The following is a 23,159-nucleotide window of genomic DNA, read 5'->3' as shown; positions in this document are numbered from 1 at the left end:
AAAATCTCCGCAGGCAGTGCAAGTTTTCAACCATGATTGGAGACTGCTGCTTAGAATATAGTATGAAAACCAATGATTAAGACAAGGCTGCAATACTAGGCCTTCTAACACCGGAACATAGACTTGAATGCCAGAGCTCCGTGTAACTAACAGACAAGAGGGGTGTGTCTCCTGGTTCAGTGGAAGGAATCAATGAAATAAGAAAAAGGGCACAACAAAATGACTCAAAGTTACCTAAGTAAAAGGCAGTGATACAACATGCTGTTGAGAACTGCAGTCTCCATGTATAAATGTTACAGTTTTATTCTTGGGAACAGAAAGAGACTTAATGCACTAGAAACAAGCAACTTTGAGCACAACTTTTGACTTTTTGAAATAGAATCTTATACTTTATTAAAAACACTGTCCAGGAAATTAGTTTAAGGACTTCTTTTAGACATTTGATCAACGAAGAAATAAAAAAATGTAAACTAGCAAACGGCAGAATGTTTCACAGATTTGGTTGCATTTACAAAGCAATCGTGAAGGAACACAACCCACGTAGATATCTCTATGTAGTGAACAGGAATAAAACCACAAGTGAAATGACAAGAGAAGGGTGAAATATATACCTCAAGCATGATATAAAAATATTGGTGTTAGTGTTTGTTCAACAGAAAAGAGCTTGTGTTAATTTGTCAATACTTTCTTACCAACAACAGGAATGTAAATTAAAGAAATTTTGGACTTGCAATTTTACATTTATGAAATTTGAAAAAAATGCCGGGGGAAATAGAGTATATTATATATTCTAGATGATCTCTTAAATGGTATAATAATTTGGAAAACACTATGGTAATATATAGCAGGTAGTTATAAGATACTCATTTTTTTTCTGTAGTTTCACTTCTCAAGAAATTTCATGAAAAAGTCAAGTGCTGTCTTCGCAAAGATGTTCATTATAGTGTCATTTGTTGTAGCAAAAAATCTGAGACACAACCTAAAAGTTCAATGACAGAAGATGAGTTTAGTAAGTTATAATAAATTGAGCAATGAATTTTATGCAGCCATTAAAAACCCTAATCATAAAAACTAGGCAGAAACAAGAAAAGTGTTTATTTCATAACCCTAAGCTAACTAAGTATACCATTTAGAACTTTAAATAGAATTGTAACTCTAAAAGATATATTTATGACTGAGAGTGTAAGGCGTTACCTAAAAATGAAAACGGTGGAATTGGGGAGTAAGATGTACTCATTCTACAGACACCTGTGGGATGCGTGCGTTGTGCCAGCAGCTTGGATAACAACAGTAAGTAAACGAGTTATAGCTGATGGCACTGATGGAGAGTCAGTCTAATTGTACTTCAACCCTCACCCACAGTTTTCAATAATAATGTCATAGCACGTTTTCATTTATAAATTTAGCATTAGTGAGGGCCAGTAATGAAAGAAAATGCTTATAATCATACCCTGCTTGTTATTTTTATCTGCTTACCTCCAGTACATCTACACTAGCTTATAGAACTTACATTAAGCAATTTGTTTTGTTTTTATTTAGTAAAAAGCACAAATTGTTGGTTCCTCTCTTTTCCTTTTTACCCGCTGGTTTGTTGATTGGCGCTGTTTGATGGGGTTATTCTCTGAACGAGCACTTGTTGACTGCCTGTGCGTTTGTCCTGTGTTGTGTTCTGGAAGCACCCAGGGGGCTGGAAGTCCAGGGCCCGCTTCCCACCGGTCAGGGCTGGACACGTCGGAATTCCCCGGTGGATCAGATCGTTCCGTTAAACTGTCACTTCCGATTTCCCCACCAATGTTATCTTCTGAATGGAATAAGAATTTAGATAATGAGCCCTGGCTGGTGTAGCTCAGTGGATTGAGCTCGGGCCTGCGAACCAGAGTATCTCCGTTCGATTCCCAGTCAGGGCACGTGCCTGGGTTGCAGGCCAGTTCCCAGCAGGGGACTCATGAAAGGCAACCACACATTGATATTTCTCTCCCTCTCCTTCCCTTCCCCTCTATAGATAAATAAATAAATTAAATCTTTTGGGGAAAAAATAATTTAGATAATGAACAGAAAGCATGCATTTTTAAAATACTTTTTGTATGTTTTGAAACTGAACTAAAAAATAAAAATAAGAATTCTGGTTTTTAACATGCTGAAGAAATCAGAGGTGCTTTCATACTGGCTGTTTTGGATAGCCACCAAATTTCTAAGCACATATGTGCTTAGAATTTCTAAGTCATATGTGTCTTGTTTTAAAATTTCCACAGCCTTCAAGTAGAGATGCTGATTTTTCAAGTGTTAGAACCCCAGCGTGGTGACACCATTTTTAAAATCATTTGCATATTTGGAATTCTCCCTTGGACCAAGAGAAGATGGGAACACAAAGAAATGTTACTAGTTTTGCAGGAGGAGATCCAAGGAATATTTCTGGCATTTATTTCAGTTTTAAAAGAGTTAATATTAAGAAATGGACATTAATATGGGGTACATTCTGAGATAATCAGAACTAAACATCTAAGAATTACTGTAACTAAATTGTTGGCTGTCATGATTACACTAACACTGTCTAAAGAATAAAAGTTTCCCAACCTTGAGAGAAAAATAATATTATCTTAAAAATTGGAATGCTCTTTTAACTAATAACTTGAGTTTTTATTCACTGAATCTTTACATGAGCTTTTATTCACCAAATCTTTACATCAGATTTCTATGAGCTTCAAATTTGTATAAAGATTGGTTTGCTTTTCTCTGTCCAAATGGTTTCCACCTCCGCTTGTATACAATTTGAATTCCCATTTAGTCATTTCTTGTTGGATCTTGAATAAACATGAGCAAGAACAAATAAACTAGAAGACATGAGAGAGATGGGATAAACACATGTAAAATGTGAAAGCGATCAAGGAGGGTGTTTTTCAGTCTGCAGCAAAGGAAAGTCTGGCCGCCAGAGTTACTGGAATGTGAGGTGACATCAGAATAACAAAATGCAGGTTTTTGAAGACAGCAGTTACCCAAGTTCCCAGCTTCTTCCTGATCCTGTTTCCCAAACCTCTTTCTACCTGCTTACTTGATCTTTTTTCTAGTTCTCCACATCTCTAGTTATAGCGGGGTCTGTAATTAGGCCAGGCTAACACACCAAAGGTGTGACTGCCACTGAGTTTGGAGACGTTTGGAATTAGTAGACAGTCAATCCATGGTGGGGAGAGGGTAAAAACGTACAGGTTTTAAAATGTCAGTGTTGTGCCTTGTATATTAAAATTGTGCTCGAATATGCGGTGCCTCGGCTTCCCTTTAATCAGTGTTTGCTTCTCCTCTGCCGTCAGCCCTCTGGTCTGGAACGGATTATTCCGGGAAAATTGGCGGGGCCATCTGGAAACATGAGCAACTGGAGCCGCTCTCTGATTTCTAATGCATGTTTTGATTGATGCTAATTACATGGTTTATTGCATTATTTGCTGTTTCTGTTTATTGTTAGAAAAGAAAATCCTAACCTAAAACGACTTGTTTTCAAAGGCTTTGGACCTGGCTGCCCTTTCCACAGAGCATGCGCAGTACAAGGACTGGTGGTGGAAAGTGCAGATCGGCAAATGTTACTACAGGTAAAACCTGGGCTGTCTGCGAAGGGCTTGGGAGTTGCCACACATCGGAGAGTTTCAAACCGGATCATTTTTGAGGGGCTGGGGGATAGATTTTTCTCATGCAGAAGTGAAAAACTCTTTGGCTCCCTTGAGAAAGCATTTACTTAGCCATCACATGGTGGCACAAAGGGCCGACCCCTTTAGAATAATAAAAGAGTAGAGCCGGGGAGGGGGAACTTTGAGGCCATGGGCCCAACACTCCTTTACCGATGAAGCTGAGGCCAGAGAGAGGCTGTGCTCTGTGTTGGGAACCTGTTGGTGACAGACCTGGGACTGCCATCCAGTGCGTTGATTCCCGCTCCACGCACAGCTCGCCTCTCGTGTTTCTTTGCGCTGTTGCCTCACAGCTGTAAAGTGCTTTACGGTTAACTCACCAGATCTCACAGCACCTGGGAGGGAGTTGCTTCCATTGTCCAGATGAGGGAAACAGCCTCAGAAAGGTGAAGGGATTCGCTCAGATTCCTGAGGCTGATCCACATGTGGCAGAACGAGAATTCCAGCTCAGCATTTTGCTGCTGGTTCTCCTATTATTTGCACAGTTCCATAGTGTTTGTGTAGGGTCTGAATATTCTTTCATTTTTACAATTTAAGTACATTTTTCAGCTAAGTGAGAGATCAGAAAAGTTCTAATTAAGTTCACAAACATTATACAGCAACTAGTAAATAAGATCTGAAACTTGTCTGATATTGAAAATCACTTGGAGCATTTGAAAAGTAGAGACAAATGGAAAAGTTACATTTTATAAAGATAGATGTCTTTTATTATTCAAAAACAAGGCAGACCAGTCACTGTGAGCATCCTTCAGTATTTATAAACTCCAGTTTTCCGGCAAATACTGTGAGGAAAAGGAAATATATAAATTAAACCAAAGGGATGCTTTTCCTTTTACTGTTGAAATTAAGAACTACTTTTTATTTAGCTGTTTCACATTGAACTCTATTTTTCCCTACTCTTAGATTGAGGGAGTGTTTTCTACTAAAAGGTAATTTTAGACCATTGAACTCTTATGAATATAATTTCCAAAGGCAAGCTTGAAATTGTGAGCTTTCAAGTAAACCCTTCAGAAATCTTTAATAATTAAGGATAAGCACAACTCACGTTCCTTCTGCCATCCACATAGGGTGACATTTAAATGAGTATTTGCTGTCATATTATCATTCTCCTCTGTTTCTTAATAGCCTCTCATCTTTATTATGGATGCATTATTCACTTTATCATTATCATTCACTCACATTCACATTCACATTCACTCACACACTCAGTCAGTTGTTTACTGAGCAGCCAGAGAGCTCGGGGAGGGGTTACCAGGTGATGGAGCCCCAAGTCGACCTCATTGCTTTGCGTCTGCTGGCTCCTTCTCTGCAGCAGCAGTTGCTCCCTTACTGCCCAGCACCAGCCCTCACCCTCATTCTGGCGCTTAGTGTCATTTGTTTGACTGTCACGTTAGCTTCTTGTTTGAATTTTCTGCTACTATTTTGTTTATTTTTTGCCCCAATCAGCCCTTCCTATATGCACAGTCCAAGGACTGTTGTGAAAAACAGCTCTTGTCAGAATCTTTGGTAAATTTCCGTTACCTTTGGAATGAAGTCAGGACTTCGGGTGTGATGTCCCTGACCTGGTCCCAGTCTGCATGTTCGCCCGTATCTCCCACTTCCCCCCTTCCGCACCGTGTCCCACTTTTCAGTGAGATCAGGACAACTCGGCATTGTCCTGACCTGCCCTGTGCTGTCCCGCCTGGGTGCTTGTTCCGTTTCGTTTGTCTGAGGTGGCCCCTCCCCCGCCCCTCCCCCTGCCCATCAAAGTATTGTCTGTCTCTTCCTCCCTGAGGCTGTATTAGTTCACCCCTCCTCTGTGCTCTTACTTACAGCACTTCTCTTCTCATGTCAAAATACCGAATTGATTTGTGAGCATGCTTTATTTCAATCTTTATTGGTACCTTCAGGACATGGTTGTTATCTTCATTTTTACATCTCCTCACCATCGTGAAAAGTTGGTGCTTCACGGTGTTTATGGAATTCAATTGCAGAGAAAAAGTTGGCAGTTGCTAGGGATTATCTCTGCACTCTGACTCTGTGTTCATGAACTTGACTGATGTTTTCATTATGCCTTCTTTAAACATGGCCCACTCCATTTCCTTTGCGTGAGAACCCATGTGAGAAACCCTTTTTTGATAGTACTGGAAGAAATTATCTTTTGAGGATGCAGTAATAAAAGACATGGGACCCATCCTTTCTTCTTCTTCTTTGGTTTTTGAGTAGCTCAATAGCTCTGATTGCTTTTTAAAAAAACATTTGTTTATCTTTCCATCTCTATTGTTTTTTTTAAACTAGTTTCTCTTTTTATATTCTTGTCCTATGTGTCTTTTTGTTGTAATTTCTTTTAAATCATTTTGGGAAAGAGACAAGTTACTAGATAAAAATATACATTCACTCATGGAGTATGAGGTGTTCATGAAAATCAGTGATGAGCTTCAGCCATGTGATTTAGACTTGCATGTTTAATTGAAGTTGTTACATAAATATGTTGTTATAGAAACAATATATTTATAGGACTTTTAGAGTTCTTTGATAAAGTTTTATAAATATTCCTTGTAAAAGTCGTGATACCTTTGAAGAGGTGGGGACTTCTGCCATATCACACATCCTCTCATTTTAGGACAGTTTTTTTGGGGTCACTTTTACCCCCTGTGATCCTATATCTCCTAACAGCTGTTGGGAGACAGCCACACCAGCGCTTGAGGCTTAGGTTAGGAAAGAAGATCAAAGCTATGTTTTCAAGCCTTTAAATGAAAGTAGCACAGTGGAACATACTGTGTATTGTCCTGACTTTATTTCAAAAAATAAAAGCAATATTAGCCTGGCTGGTGTGGCTCAGTGGATTGAGCTCGGGCTGCACACTGAAGGAGCACCAGTTCCATTCCCAGTCAGGGCACATGCTTGGGTTGCAGGCCAGATCTGGAGTGGGGGATGTGTGAGAGGCAACCCACACACTGATGTTTCTCCCCCTGTCTCCTTCCCTTCTCCTCTCTCTAAAAAAATAAATAAATAAAATCTTTTTTAAAAAAGCAATATTAAAGCATCTTAGACACTGGGGATGATTAGTTCTTAGAAAGCCTAACAGACCAGTTAAGGACAGAGTGAAGTGTGCTGTAGTGATTGATGTAGGGGTAACGGAGTGTTCCCTGGGCAGAAGAGCTGGGTGGGGACGCCAGGACGGTTATGGTTAGGCAAGGAACAAGCCTCTCTTTTGTAGATGAGGGCAATCAGTATCCAATACCAAAGAAAGGAAAAGAAAATGTTTCTAGAATAATGAAATGGTGTAGCTCTCTACTCAAGTGACAGACACTACTCACACTGAAATTGTGTAAGAATGGCTTTAAAAATGAGATTTTGTCTCAGAGTAAAAGGTGTTTTCCAAGAAAAGCCATCCTTTAGCTCTTCCAGGAAAACAGAGACTCTGAGCATTTATTAAGGTCACTTGCCATGTGCCCTGCTGATCGTAAACCACGCGACCTGGCTCCCCGGCAGCTTTTAGTCCTGCTGTCACTAGACTGCCAACCGGCTCTTCACACGGCATTGGGGGTGAGACAGTGAGTATGGGAAATGGGCAACTTTCTGCTAAATCATGTAAACTACATGTTAATAGGTGTGTAGGAGTTTACCTCCCGTATTACGTGCTTACTCGTATAGATATAATTTGTCTGTATTCATATTCTTAGGGTATGAATAAATGCTATATAGTATTTCTTTTTAAGATGAATGCCTAATTTTTTAAATGGCTATTCTTAGGTTAGGAATGTATCGTGAAGCAGAAAAACAGTTTAAATCAGCCCTGAAACAGCAGGAAATGATAGATACGTTTCTCTACTTGGCAAAAGTAAGTATTCTTAGTCTGAGTGAAACCTGTCTTCTCAGAATAACTGTTTAAATGCATGGGGAGCATTGCCATTTTCTTCAGGAATATTTTGGGAGGTTAATGTGTTCAGACTTTATTTTAGCAAAGGAAAATGTGAGACTATGAGAAGAGTAACTGAGGAGAAATTGATTGCCATGAAAAATAAGAAAACCCCTTTGAAAGATTAAGCATTGGAACGGAAGGAAATACCACGGGCTTCGTATCCCCATGAGTAACAGGCCCCACAGAGACTGCTGGGTGGAGACGGGTGTTTCATCCAATACAGTCTTCCTCCTGCACAGACTGCACAGGACAGGACTGTTCTCATGCAGGTCCTTTATTTCTGGGCTCTGCCAAAATAAAAACAGTACTTCCTCTTTGTGGCCACCTGCTCAGTATAAAGTGTGGTAATCAGGTCTGTTCCATATGCAGTTTAACCCTATAGCACAGGTGGCAAACACAAGGCTCACGGGCTGAATCCGGCCCTCCCCCTTGTTTTTTATCCTGCTCTTGTTTCTACCCGGCGGCCGCGCCAAGCTCTCACTTAACTGTTAAGCAGTAGTTACTTTCATATAGTCCTAAAGTTACATCCGGCCTTTGAAGGCAACTGCGAGGCTGATGTGGCCCCCAGTGAAAATGAGTTTGACACCCCTGCCCTCTGGCACCCCACAAGGTAGGGTTCAATGTTTCCTTGTACTCTTAGGGAAAAGGTAAGGAGGGTAAGTAACATTTCAGCGTCACCTGGCCCTTAGCAGCCAGCATTCAGCCCCAGGACGTGGTGATTCTGGAGCCTACTCACTGCCCCTTAGGGCCCCCCACAGCCACTACCTAGGATTCTCAGCATCAGGACAAAGTTGCTTCTTGACCCTCACCAAGACTACTTTGAAAGAAATATGCGATGAAGTGGTGGTTATGACATCATCTGCTGTATCTCTACGAATTTTTTCAATTAAAATGTAAAGCTGTTGAGAAGAAGATGGGATATAAAAGGAAGTGCTACTTCTTCCTAAAAGGGTATTAAAAATCGGCAGGCTAGAAGGGAACAAAATGAAAGCTGTGCTACAAAATTTAGTGTGCTAATCTTCGTGTGTGTACAGTGGTTTTCAGAATGTTTGAAATGATCTGGTGTCTAAGTCTGCTATACATTATATATTAAACTTAAATTCTTAAAAAGGTTTGTAAGACTCACAGTCGTCTCATAATTTTCTGACATCTTGAAATTAAAATTCAGGTCACAGTATTTGATAATCTCTTGACACGTGGTTTAAAAATGTACTCTTACTTAGTTTTAAGTATTGCTAAATACATGTTTTAACCTGTTTTTTCATAAACTAATTTGTTTAAATCCACTACAGAGTGTATAGAGGTGAAGTTCACTTATTTTCTTTAATATATGAAGGAATGATTGTTGCATAATAGAGGTCAGCAGATTTTAGGGACAGCACTATTTCTTAAAGTTTTGGATGGTTAATTTAAAAATAATTATTAAATACTTTATATTACTTAGCATATTAACTTATATTTATTGTATTTTTAAAAGCAGTTTAGAAACATAAAAGGTAAAAGTTGAAAGATTTTTACTCATATGTATCCCTCTGAACTCCTACTTTGGCAGTAAACACTGTAAACAGTTTTCTGGGTATCTGGTTGCACATTCTTCAAAGCACAGACTAGCTGTAGGGGAAGAAGCAGAGGATCTGTGATCATGAAGGAAAAGGGTCATAAATCTTACGTTTCTCTACATAACATAACTCTCTGTTTCAGAGATGCCCCTCGAGTGTGTGGGTCATTCATGCGCACGTGCTGGTTGCTCATGAAGTGCACGGGAGCGCCGAGTGCTAACCGTCTCACACCCGGACCCTCGCCCCACAAGCCTGGTTCCCCTCTACTTCCAAGGGCCTTTTCCGGAACCACGCTCTCCATGAGCCCTCCCCTGCTGCTCTCTCTCACGTCACACCTTTCTCCCGTATCTTCATCTTCAGTCTTCTCATCGATTTTTTGTGCCAACCTGTAGACACACTCATGCCTGTTCTCTCCTAAAAATGTTTTCCCTTAGTCCTTGTCTCGTTACTGCTCAGGCTCTGTGAGAACAGTAAACCCACAACAAGCATTTGTTGAAGGAATAAGTGAATGAAAGCTTCAGTGAAAGCGTTATTTCCACAACAGGTGGAAATAAAACTATAACATCATTGTTAGAGATTAATGCTACACAATGTTTTACTGTAATACCTAGGAGATAATTTGTTACTGAGCAATTATTATATACTCGTCATAACAAATACCGTATTATTTTAAGAACCAATACTTTCACTGAAACACGTCTTGGTTTTAGGTTTACATCTCATTGGATCAGCCTGTGACTGCTTTAAACCTTTTCAAACAAGGATTAGATAAGTTCCCAGGAGAAGTAACCCTCCTTTGTGGAATTGCCAGGATCCATGAGGTGAGGTTCAAGGTATTTAAAAAGTTGGTGTAACACTGAGGTTATGTGTTTCTTAAGGCAGTCCATAGTCTTGTGGGGTGCCAGCAAGGAGAGCGATTTATAAAACTATGAGGGTTGGCCTCTAGTTTACCGATGGAGGAAGAGATTTTAGTGTCAAGCCGACGTTTTATTATGAAGATTGTTTCCCCTTTTGGAATATAATTATGATAAACAGGTAAGTAGAAGACTTCGATCATTCAATAAAAATACTACGTCAGTTCCTCTGTATCTTTGAGTGACTCCAGGTTGAACACGAACAGAATTTTGACCAAGAAGCTTAGAAAGGAAGGATAATAAAATGGATCACGAGAGCAGTGGCAGCGATGCAGTTCCTGTCATCCCGAGGCGGTCAGAGCTCTCGGGCCCCCTGCTCTGCCTCCTGCGCACTGCGGTCCCTCTGCTGGTCCTTCTCAGGCCGGAAGTGCAGGCAGGGAGACCCTGGAGAACACCGACACCTTTAACACGTGGTTGCCGGTCGCTGTTCCTCCCCAGCCTCTGTTGTGGTCACTGTGGCTGGGACGGGCGAGGCCCCGGACAGATCCTGTGATCCGCCACCTTCTCCGTTCCCTGCTCTGTTCTGGCCGGGAGTTGGAGGAACTTACCTTTTTCTAAGTGTGCGGGGGAGGGCTTTGTGGGAAAAGTCAAATTGCACTGTGCACTCAACAGGAAGAAAGAAGTAGAGAGGGAAGCATCCTGCCTGTGGGGACAATGTCATGTTCAAGTGGGGTGATCAGGACTAAGCGCAGACTTGAAATAGTGGGACCCTTGAGTTTACAGGTAACTTCCCTCGGGGCAGAGTTGACCAGCGAAGGTTCTTGGTGTTTTTTTTTTCTCTCTGTGTGACGGTGGCTTGAGAGTTCACTAGTGAAGTTTGTTCTGACTGCATGCGCCGCTAGAGATTTTTTTCTATGCACATAATACTTTTCTCTTTTCCTTTATGTTATTTTCTTTTTATTTGTCACTTTCCTGTTGGCCTTGTATCCTTTAAGTCTTTCCTATTTAAAAATTAACGTGTCATGCTGCCTATTATTGCTCATTGCTTGTTTTGTACAGAAACATGTTTAAAATAATTTACCCTTGCTGAATTTATTTAGTTGTGGTTTGAATTTTTGTGAGGCATTTTGTTTATTCGTTCACAATGCAGGTCTTTATTTGAATTGTTCTTTGTTAAAAAGTGCTTGAAATTAGAAGCATCACCGTAGGAAATATTACACTTGTGGTCTGTGAACTTTACTGGGTATGAACATGACTGTGGGGATGTCTGAGAGGTGCGGCCCCTTCTCTCCCCACGAAAGCAGGTGGGATGCAGGCATTTGTTTCACAAGCTTCCCAGGGGCTTCTGTGTTTTGAAGAAAATATTGGTTACCTCTTCTCTTAAGGAGTTAAATCCTGGCAGGATTTTTAGCGAGAACATCCAATGTAAAGCATGAGTTTGGATCAACCTATGAATGTTTTATTGGGGTTTTATGGGACTAATAAGTAACACCCTGGGTCCTCACTCCAATTTGAGAGGTCAATACAATATGTAGACAAAGGGATGAACTATTAGCTTTGTTACTGATAAAGGCAGAACTGGAGCAGGCGGCTTTAGATCTGTGACCCAAATAACTTAACAGTGTCCTACCTCTGAGTTAAATGGACTAAGCCACCGCGTCTGACCTGCCTGTCCACCCAGCACACCCTCTGCACCTGGGAGAGCGTGTGCCACATGGCAGGGCAGAGAACGTGGGTGTCGTGCAGGCCGGCCAGCCGGTGTCCAGAGAGACCCAAGGGGGCTGAGACATGCCTGCTCTGTGTGCCCCATGAGGATGAGTGAGGGGGAGTGGGGAGAAGGGCCCCCAATATTGTTCTAATATCAGCATTTCTCAAAGTGTCAACCAGAGGTTCCTGGGGGTCCTGAGACCCCTTTCAAGGAGTCCACAAAGTCAAAACTCTATTCATAATACTAACATTGATGAGATTGGTAGTAATGTTAGTGGATGTAATTTTTGATATTGGACAATGAAATGCACTTAATCTTCATAATGACCCCTCACTTCTACTACAAACATAACACTGCTCTAAAAAAGTTAAGTCCTTAAGTAAAAAACAAAAGGGAAAACCCTCCCAAACTGAAATCTATGGGGGTTAAAAAAAATTCCATGTGATAAAAAAAATCATTGTGTGGTGCTTCTTACAACCATTGGAGTCTTGGATTTATTAAAATATGTTACAATTAAAATCAAACAAAAGATATGTGTCCTCTGGTAAGAACAAGCGAGTGGTTCACCTAGTAGGTGCTACGTCAGCCACGAGGCAGAAGGAACTGTGTGAAATGAGGGCGTTCGGACGGTGCCACGAGGGGTGTGGAGCCTGACCTGGCCTTGGAGGTGGATTTGAGAGCCGTGACTATTACCAACAACATGAAACGCACTTACTCACGATTGTCGGGGAGATGCCCCTTATCCTTGCTACCATTCTTCCCCACTTTAGGGTATCCTGTGTGTAGCCAGCAAGTTCCTCTTTAAAAATAGAAAGACAGTCATGCTACTCTTCTGCTCTGAACTCTAACGGCTTTTCCTCAATTTAGAAAAAAGCCTGAGGTTTCCACCAGGGCCACCAAAGCCCCTGGCCGCCTCTCTGATCTCCTTCTGCGCCACTTTCTCTCTGCAGCCTCCCCTGCTTCTGTGCGGTTCTTACCCGTGGCAAGTGTTCCCACCTGAGGCTCTCACAGTGGCTGTTCCCGCTGCCCAGGTGTTGCTTCTCCAGCCGCGCACAGGTCTTAGTCCCTCCCCGCCTCCAGGCCTGCTCACCTGGCACCTGCTCTGGAGCCCCTTCTGGGGCAGCACCGCCCTGTCTCCTTACCGGGCTCTGTTTGTCTCTGCCCCGCTCCCTTTTCCTTGGCATGTCACGTCTGTTCCTTGGTGTGTCTTCCCTACCAGATGTAGCCACTTGAGAATAGTCACTTTATCTTTTTCTGTCTACATTGTGTCCCCAGGGCCTAGAACAGAGTCTGGCACAAGGTAGGCTCTTAGCGAATATTTATTGAGTGAAAGAATGTAAGTCCGTCGGAATGAAAATAGCATCTTGGCAACATTAATAAAGCATCGCTGTCCTGTCTTGGTGGAAACTAGGAGATGAACGACATGTCCTCTGCTGCCGAATTCTATAAAGAGGTTTTGAAACAGGACAACACTCACGTGGAAGCCATCGCCTGCATTGGGAGCAACCACTTCTACTCCGATCAGCCGGAAATCGCGCTCCGCTTTTACAGGTGCACTTTACCTTTATTTTGTAAAACTACTTTCCTGTGCGGTGTTGGTGAAACAGTAATAAAGATGGAATGAAAATGTAGAGAAATAATATATAGGCCGTGTCTGTGTGATACTAAAAACTCAGACACCCAGATGTGTTGTGAGCACTGAAAGTGACATCTAATAATTTGGAAACCCATAGGTACTTGGTATCTTGTGGAAACACACCTGGGTAGTCGCCTGAGTTTTTAGCACTGCGGCAGCATATGAATTAGCCATTTTCTCAGTGACCGGGAACAGCTGAGTAGTGACTGGCAGCCTCTCTCTCCCCGTCGCTGCCTTCACTAGCTCCGCTGTGCACGGCACACAGACCTGGAAGCTGCAGTGGTGATGAGCTTTGCAGAGGCGCAGGCCCCAGGTTCTGGGCCCCGATAAGGACCAGAAACAGGGTCCCGGGTATTGTGAAGTATTGTCAACTTTTGTCCAAATAATTCTGTCTCCACAAATGCTGTTCTCTGGTTCTCTTTCGAACACATACTCATCTTATCCTACAGCTGGTTTCTGGGTTCATTTTTACATTTTGATTTCCTCTTTGGCCCTTATGTAATATACAAGGAGGTAACTGGCAGCCGACAAGAGTTCTCCTCAAATACATATTGAAATATAAAACAGGATAATATAAGGCTTTCTTGTCACATGCAGCTGGTTCAAGTCCCCTGCCCTAACGTGGGTCATGGGTTCCTCAGGGCAGTGGGGGTAGATTTCATTTGCTTACTTGAACTCGCTTATCCTTTGTCCTTTGGGATTAATGATGCACAGAAGCCGACTGGGCTTCTTGAGCTGTGGGTGCTATAGGGCTCCCCTGGCGCTCTCGTCTTCCTCGGTGGGAGCTGTTGGAGGTCAGGAGATGCAGCTAAACCACAAAATGCTTATGACCAAACCAAGGTCCAGCACAGCTGAACACCCGGAGCTGAATGCCGGACGCCGTCCCCATAGCAGACCAGAGGGTCTGAGGGGGTTACCTACGGGCAGCAGAGCGCTGTGAACCAAAAACGTGTGGGTTCTACTTTACACGACTATTTTTTCCTTATTTTGGTTCTCTAACAGAGTTTTTTTGGGGAAAAAAACGTGCATAAGTTGTTTTTGACCTTGCCTTTGGACACATTTCCCATAACTAGTGTTGTCAAAGAAGACCTACTTCTGTGTTTGCTTTAACATGTTTGTCATTGACTACAATACTTTCTATTTCTGTTTGGGCGTGTTAAAATTATACAATCCATCCATTTCTAAATTTGTGAAAATACATGTGTCTGACTATTTATAGAGTCGGTCTGACACCACAAATCTGTGTGCTCCTTTCAAGGCGACTCCTGCAGATGGGGGTTTATAACTGCCAGCTTTTTAACAATCTGGGTCTCTGCTGCTTCTACGCCCAGCAGTACGACCTGACTCTGGCCTCGTTTGAGCGCGCCCTTTCTCTGGCCGAAAACGAAGAAGAGGCGGCCGACGTCTGGTACAACTTGGGGCACGTGGCTGTGGTACGTCGTCCCTCTAACCCACTGTCTGTCAGGGAGAAGGTAGCGCAGGCTAGTCCGAGGCCGCGTTCCGGTCTTGTGAGCTCAGGTTTGGTAGCAGTCGTACGCAGCAATTCGGAGGTTTCTGAGAGCCACCGTTACTCATTTTATCTTCCCAGTTAAATCCTCCTGCACAATTCACACGGGACTCCTCTGATTGGTCCTTGCTGCTTTTCCTGTGGGAGCAGGAGAGATTTATACGAAGAAAGGTGGGAGGGGACGGCAGGGGGAAGCGCGTGGGTCTGTGTGTGCACATGCGTGTTTTTCCTCTGCAGGGGATAGGAGACACGGGTTTGGCCCACCAGTGCTTCCGGCTGGCGCTGGCCCACAACAACAGCCACGCCGAGGCCTACAACAACCTGGCTGTGCTGGAGATGCGGAAGGGCCACGTGGAGCAGGTCAGTGACTGCGAGGGGCCCAGCGGCAGTCAGCTCTCTTCGCAGAAAAGCCGTCACGGGTAGCGCCTCCACGTGCTGTCATTGAACCAGAGCCTGGTCAGCCTGGGTTTGCATCCCAAGACTGTCACAGATTGGTGACGCGACCTTGCACAGGTTCCTGTATCCAAAAGGGAGCACTTGATTTTGTCAGGACAAATCTGCACCTCCCAGTCTTCACTATTTTAGGGAAGTGTTGCTCCGTCATAACCCCCCTACCCCCAACCCCAACCCCACCCACACCATCTAGCTGCTGGAGCCAGAATCCTAGGAGCCACCTGGAAGCCTCTTTTTTCTGACCACCTCTCCCGCCCCCCGCCATGTCCCCAGTGTGGTTGGGAAGCCCTTGTCTACCTTGTCTGGGAGGTCTGCCTCCAAGCCACATTCTGAACCCAGCCACTTTCCTACCCACCACCCCCTTCTCCAAACTGCTCTCACCTCTTGCCTGGACCACTACAGGGTCTCCTAGCTGGTCTTTGTTTCCACTTCAGCCAACAAGTACGTGTGCCCTAGAGCACACCCTTCGCAGAACAACCGCGGGGATTTAAAGACCACAAGATCATTTTGTCACTACTTTGCTTGGCATGCTTCAAAGGCTTTCTCTTTTCACTGGGGTAAATCTGCTCTTCAGACCCTGACCTACAAGGCCCCACCTAACGTGGCCTCCGGCTGCCTCTCAGACTGCACCTTCATCACTACCGCCGTCCCCCTGACTCACGGTTTTGCTTTCCTTGGTTTCAGTACCTGCGCTCAACCATGGTCCCAAAACAGTAAATGGGAAATTCCAGAAATAAACAGCTCATGAGTTTTCACTTGTGTGCCACCCTCCTGCCCAGGACACGAACCATCCCTTTGTCCAGTGCGTCCGTGCTACTCATGAGTCACACGGTAGCTGTCTCTCTCGGTTATCAGACTGGTTACCAGAGGGAGAGAGACCACAGCTGTGTAACTTTTATCACAGTATTGTTGTCCTAATTGTTCTATCTTACTGTTATTGTTGTTTCTGTCTTACTGTGCCTGATGCATAAATTAAACTTTGTCATAGGTACGTATGTGCAATAAGAAACATAGACTGTATATATAGGGTTTGGTACAGTCCATGGGTTCAGGTGTCCACTGGGGGCCCTCGGGCGTGTCCCCGGTGGATGAGGGAGCACTGCTGTGCACCTGTGTGTGACTTCCGGACACGCATGCACACAGCGACCGTCCTTCCTTTAGGGCCTCGGGGACGTTTCTTCAGCTCCTGCAGTGACTTTTCCTGTTGTCACCGAGGCCTAAGCTTAATTACCAGCTCTTCAGAAGGGCCATCCCCACATCAGTGTAAAGGGGCCTCCGGCCTTGTCACACAGCCTGTTCGTTGTTTTCTTCCCAGTGCTTATTATCATTGGGTCATATATTTTCATGTTCATGTGCCAAATGTCAGCTGCGTGAAAGTAGGGACCTTCTCCGCTTCTAACTGCTGTATGTTCAGTGTCAAAAACGGTGCCGGCCAGTGGCAGGTGCTCGGTCTCTGTGTGTGAAATGCACGGGTGATGTGTAATGCAGGGTAGTGGCAGCTCGCGGCGGTGTTTTTGTGACGATTAGCAGATCGCACACACAAAGCCCTCGTCATAGTAGAAGCACAGCGTTGAGCCCGTGGTAGATGCTCAAGAAATTATAGCATTATTATAACAATTTTAAGATGCTGAGTACACAATATTAGTGGTAATCAAGGGGATGTTACTACATTCCAGACTTTAGAGATGAAGAAACAAACTTGAGGCGGGCGAGTGACTCCCCAAGGTCACAGACAGTGAGCAGCACGCCACCTGGTCTCCTAGGCAGAAGGATAAACTTTTAGCTGAACCAGGAAAGAAACATTGTTGGATGTTGCCTTTCTTTCATAAATTCCCCCCCCCCCAAATGAGATGGATTTACATTTTTCAGACAAAAGCTGATACCTCGTTCTGTCTCTAAACTTTTCCAGGTCCATGTGAAGCAAGCGCTTTTTGTGATTTTCTTCCCCGCTGACTTATTGTAGTTCCTTCAGCATCCAGTAGATTTGAAATGTTTTGGTAAAAGGTTTCATGATCCTAACCTCATTTTATTATCAATCAGACCTTAATTAAAAAAAGAAAATAGGTAGTCATAAAACAAAAGAATTAACGTATTCCATGTATATGAACTGGCACTTTATTTTCCATCAAAAATAAAAAGGTACATGAATTTGTCCTCAGGGTCGCCAATGGAGGTTTTGGGTTGGGCTGCAAGGTGGCGGCCTGTTCGACAGCTCGGAACGCCAAGTTCGCGGTCCTCATGCTGAGCATGTGAACACCTCCCGTCCGTCACGGCCATGCAGTGCACCATCCCTCTGAGCCTGCAGGGGATGAAAAAATTGGGGTGGATTCTGTTTTTTTCTGTTCTTTAGAGAACAGAAAGCGTGTCATATTCTGGTGCCCTTAGTTGTCACTTCAGGTCAGCGGTGTAATAAATGCTTGCTCGCTGTCATCCAGCACAGAACGTGGGGTTCTGAAATTTAGAAGCCCACTAAATCGGTCAACAGCAGAAAAACTAGAATAACAAGACTTTAATTTTTTTAGCATTGAGAGGATTATATTTTAAGTTGTACTGAAATATAAAACTACATGAGAACAGTGATTCTCAAATAACCAAATGTACTCTAAGTTTCCAATTCTCTTATTTTATCCATATGTCAAAACATTTTATTGTTAATACCGTTGTGGCAAAGATATAAGCAGTTAGTTGTGCGTCAGTTAGTTGTACTTCATGAGGAATGTCATCTATATCCATTACGGGGTCATGATTCTCAAGGTCCCTTCCTGGGTAAAGGATTCTTATACCAAAAAAACCACAAATATGTGCTGATAATATGCTCACACGCCTTTGGTTTTTCTTTTCTTTTTTTACACAGGCAAAAGCGCTGTTACAAACTGCATCATCTTTGGCGCCCCATATGTACGAGCCGCATTTTAACTTTGCAACAATCTCTGAAAAGGTATTCTCTTTCTTTATCAATTTACCATCTGATCTGTTTCTTTTTTCCACCTCAGTTTTAAAAAAAGTACAGATAAATAAGGACATTCTAACTATAACTTCCTGAAAGAAATGATTTTTTTTAAACACAATTTTTATATAACATGTGTTGTCCCATAAGGGACAGTTTAATAAACTTTAAAGAACTTGATCACTGAATATTGACTAAACATCATTTTGGATGGCAGAAAAATTATTTTATGTTTTAAAATATGACATTTTGTCATTAAAAAGATACTTATTAAAGTAATTTCTGGTTGGGGAAGGATTTAGCAATTTAGCTTTTACAGCAGGAAAGTCCTGTGTATTGTTTGTAGAGCGTATCGCCACCAAGTCTCTGGCACAATTACTGTAAAATTAGGGGCAGTAAAAGCTATTTTAGCTATGAGCACTACATGGAAAATTCAACTGTTGATACTGTTACGACTCAGTTAATATCCAAGAAGGAGTCCTGTGCCGTTTTCAATAACAATGAGAAAACCAAAGACATGTAATAACTAACTTTGGCTTGGAAACCTCTGTTTAATAGGAGGGTGAGTTTTGAGGACAAGGAAATGGCTTACAGCGTTTGCTGATGTGATGACTCTTTTTTCAGTGGACCAAACATTATAAAAACGTCACTTTTCATAGCATGAACATAAAGCCATCCACACTCTCAATTCTGTTTTGAAGATAAGATAACCCGTCACTCACAAGTTGTCATTTTTGAGCACTTGTTAAATGCTAGCCACTATTCCAGGCACACCACACAATGACCTTGCCTTAACTTTCCTTACTCAATGTTTTAATATAAATTGTGTTTTTTAAAAAATTGAGCCTCTGCTATGTACCAGGCAGTGTCGAAGGCACAGCAGACATGAACGAGGAATAAGGCAAAGACCTCCACCCTGTGCAGCTTGTATTCCAATGGGACCCAAGGCCTGGAAAGCTTGAAAGACTTCTCTGTGGTCACAGGTGCAGACTCACGTCCAGTTCCTGGTGACACCCAGGTGCTCTCCACTGTGCCGTGCAGAGAGGGCGTGGTTACGCTCTCCCAGGAACATTGTCAGCTTTAATAATATGTAAATCAAATGAGACAGTGCTCTAAGCAAAAGGCTATACTTCCATGAGAGAAAATAGTATGTTGAAAAGAAATGCTAGGGTTCGACATGGGAACTTATGCTTTTAGTGCATATACATGTTTAAAAAACTTCAAAGTTGAATGTTCTAGATAATTTTGCGTGCACACACTAAAAAGCTCTCTCTCTTTGGAAATGGACACATGAATCGAGATACATTTAGATAGATTCAGATACTGCGTGTGTTTCTCTTTGGGACTGGACTTGAACACATAGTTTATTGAAATCAGAAACCCTCTTTACAGACTTTTAAAACTACCTATTTTTCCAACATTAATGTGCTGTCACTATTTAAAACGCCCCACAGCATGTTGTGTTATCCTAAATACAGGTTTCTGCTTGAATTTTCTGCCTGTAACGTAATGCCCTAATCAAATATGTCCTTGTGGTGCACTACAAATAGTTGTCTAACGCCTTCCCAAACGACACCGAGCTGGCTGTCTCAGCATGCTCAGGTGTTTTATTTTTATAAAACTATCAGTGACAGAAAAGAAAACAGGTTTATAAATTTGTTACTAGACAGCTGTAATGGAGCATAAATTATTTATGTAATTGGTTATTTTATTTTTCTCACAAATTTTCAAGATTGAATTGTTTTGCAAGTGAAAGAATTCGCAAACCCAAGTAGCATAATGAAGCAGTTTACCCTTGCGGACCCTTTGAGTTTGTACCGTATACGGATAGTATGTCTTATTTTGACTTCCTTACTAATTTTGGAGGTTTTATTCTGTTGCCTTATTCTGGTATTTCTTACAGATTGGAGATCTACAGAGAAGCTATGTTGCTGCTCGTAAGTCTGAAGAAGTATTTCCAGATCATGTGGATACACAACATTTAATTGAGCGGTTAAAGCAGCACTTTGCTATGCTCTGATTACTCCTTAGACCAAATATCTATTTTTATGGTGGGGTACTATACAAGAGAGGACCCCTCCCCACCATGAAAGGAATTATATCGTGGAGGGTGGGCCCCTTGTAGTACAGGCTTCCCCCACTGGGTGAATGTTCCAGGAACCCGCCTGTATCACTGTGCCAGCTGGTGGTGTTGTGAGAGGCTGCCTGAGCTTCAGTGAATTTTTTCGAAGACTATTTCAGTGTACTTGCCCATTTCATCACGGGGATTTCCAAGCTTATCTGCCTACACTGTGCTGAGTATTCAGCGGTTTTTGACCAAAAACGGCACGACCCTGGTGTTCCATCCTTCCCATTCACCTGATCCCACCCCGAGTGACTTTTTTTTGGTCTCCCTGGATGAAAGTAGTCCTCAGAGGGAAGCATTTTGCCGAGGGGGAAGAGGTGAAACATCCTGCAGAAGCACTGGAAGGCATCAAAACCGACCAGCTCACGCACTGAGCGGGGAAAAAACGCCTCGACAGGTGGTACTGCATCAAATGGAGAGCACTTTGAAGGGGACTGAGTTTAAACACGGAGGAATAAATACACAATTTTTAATAAATTTCTGTTTTGGGGGGTCCCTCCTTGTATAATCATATAAGGGAAAAATTGCGTAAATATATATCTGTGTAATACAAACTTGTGCTTTATATTAGTGAAGATGACATGAGGGACTTTAAATAAGGGTGTAAATTAAAACTTTTTTTTAAAGGAGATTTTTAAAAAATATATTTATTTATTTTTAGAGAGAGAGGACAGGAAGGAGATAGAGAGGGAAAGAAACATCAATGTGTGGTTGCCTCTCATGTGTCCCCCACTGGGGACCTGGCCTGCAACCCAGGCATGTGCCCTGACTGGGAATCGAACCCACGACCCTTTGCTTCACAGGCCCACACTCAATCCACTGAGCTACACCAGCCAGGGCTAAAACTTTTATAATACCTTTATAATATTATGAAAGACGGGATTTCAGCATTTGTAAGTAGATCATGGTGGCTCTTCCCACATTACATGGTAGATGTTTGTTTTTTAATGTTTATAAAACATTTTCATGAATTTCCTCACATTTTTGTACATACACATTTTTAATGTTCTTAAGCTTGCCCTTAACTATCATGTACCTTAAGAGGCCTGAAATTTGCCTTTTAAATTGCACTTTTATGACTTAACCTGTGTATATTTATCCTAAGTAGAGACTTATTTAAAGCTTAAAAACTGTGTTTAAACTCTTTATCAAATGCTTTGAGAGAGACTCTACATTTTCTCATGTATTACACTTTAAAATAAATCAGTGTGTAAAACACCATCACTGTGATTTTCCATGAGTTTTTGTCTCAGGTATATCAGATAAAACAAATCTTTCAGAAGTCCAGTAACCTTAAAAATCAGGTCATTGTTTTAATTTTATTTGGAGTGATGCCCCACCAAGTTGGTTTTTCCCAGAGCAGCTGTTGATGGGCTCTCACCCTGTTAATGTAAGAGTATCAGGGCAAGAAGCGGAGTCACAGGCCCGCAGCTCCACCTGCGCTCAGCCGCGAGCAGGGCAGGCGGGCGAGGTCCCGTCTGAGCACTGCAGATCCTGGCGAGGCTCCGAACCGTCTCTCCCACGTTGAGGAGCTCTCCTTAGAGTTCCTACAAGGACCTGTGTCAACGGGACAGGACCACTCAAGTTTGGATTTGGGGATCTGTCCATGGTATTTTTCATTCTTTAACTTCATGAACACTATTTTACAGATGCTTACTTGTTTCTGTTCAAATTTGTATTGTGCTACTATACAAATAGTGCTTCTCAGCTCACAGAACAAAACAGTGTGAACTCGAGGCATTACAGCTCGCTACGGGCTGGAAGTAACCTCCGAGAGAATGTAGAGAATCTCTTGGTGGGGCAGGTGAAGGTGTGCCTGGAACCCGCGATCTTGACCCTGAGCTTTAGGCTTTAACCTTTCCTGCTCCTGCAAGGTTTGTGAGTGTTTGTGTAGCACCATCCAGCTCCTAAAAACTGGTTAATGTTTAGATTGACATTTTATAATGCGAGTCACTTTCTTACTTAATATCAAATTGGAGCCAGTAACAGTGGCACGTCCTGAGGATGTTGCGTGTTCCCAGCACCGTTCTAAGCACTCGATGTGGATTGATTCATCCGATTCCCACTGCTGAACTGTGAGGTGCCGTGGTTCCCATTTTATGAGAAAAACAAGGCACAGAGAAGTAATTTGCCCAAGGTTATAAAGTTCCCGAACGACAGAGCTGAGATTTAAACACAGGCCATGTGCCCTCCCACCCATGTGCCCTTAACCACTGTGTTGAGTCACCTCTCAGTGTTTCTCCTGTACGTGAAGCTACTATCATTTAAAGTGAATGTTATATGCATCAGTTATATGAATAATAAGGGACTATTCATACCACAAAAAAACAAATGAGTCAGTATTTCTAAGGCGAGACAAGGGTATTTCTGCCTTGAACTTATGTTAATTCAGTGTGAACGCCAATGCAAAGAATGAGTCAGGATGGCCAAGGGCAGAAGGATGAGGTAGCACTGCAGCAGGAACTATGCACGTCTTTGCAACAGAATTATTTCTGGACTGCATCAACTTCTGGCTTCTGTGCCAGCATTTCTATAAAAGGGAGGTTAACAATTGTCTTTTACCATGGCTGAAAAGGTATTTCATCCATATACAAATCGTTCAGCCAAAACTAACATCATTGAGCTTCCAGCGGATGGAAATGAGGTATGGCAGGAAGGCTGCCTGCACTGAGTAACCGCTGAGGTCGGCGGTTCTTCCCTCCTGGCTCCGTCACCGCCGGGCCGTCCACCGCAGCACGACCGGTCCGTCACATCGCTCAGTGAGGGTTCCCAGGAGCAGGGCACTGTTCAGC

At 42.8% G+C, this 23,159-nt stretch overlaps 1 protein-coding gene across 2 annotated transcripts in view; it reads left to right on the top strand.

Moving 5' to 3' along the window:
- The window catches only part of TTC8 (tetratricopeptide repeat domain 8), a 42,558-nt gene extending 21,560 nt beyond the window's left edge, over positions 1-20,998 (top strand). For both annotated transcript variants that reach the window (XM_037130410.2, XM_037130409.2), the window contains 8 exons: positions 3,496-3,581; positions 7,410-7,497; positions 9,848-9,958; positions 13,111-13,250; positions 14,594-14,768; positions 15,080-15,202; positions 18,150-18,233; positions 20,146-20,998. In XM_037130410.2, the coding sequence (XP_036986305.2) occupies positions 3,496-3,581; positions 7,410-7,497; positions 9,848-9,958; positions 13,111-13,250; positions 14,594-14,768; positions 15,080-15,202; positions 18,150-18,233; positions 20,146-20,262 (924 nt within the window). In that variant the 3' untranslated portion in view covers positions 20,263-20,998. The remainder of the gene's footprint in view (positions 1-3,495; positions 3,582-7,409; positions 7,498-9,847; positions 9,959-13,110; positions 13,251-14,593; positions 14,769-15,079; positions 15,203-18,149; positions 18,234-20,145) is intronic.
- Positions 20,999-23,159: the final 2,161 nt, after the last annotated feature.

This window comes from Artibeus jamaicensis, unplaced genomic scaffold (assembly GCF_021234435.1).
Source record: "Artibeus jamaicensis isolate MK-2021 breed Jamaican fruit bat unplaced genomic scaffold, CSHL_Jam_final contig_444, whole genome shotgun sequence".
Taxonomy (NCBI): Eukaryota; Metazoa; Chordata; class Mammalia; order Chiroptera; family Phyllostomidae; genus Artibeus; species Artibeus jamaicensis.
Note: the sequence above shows the minus strand (reverse complement) of the source record. Positions and strands in the feature narration are given on the sequence as shown.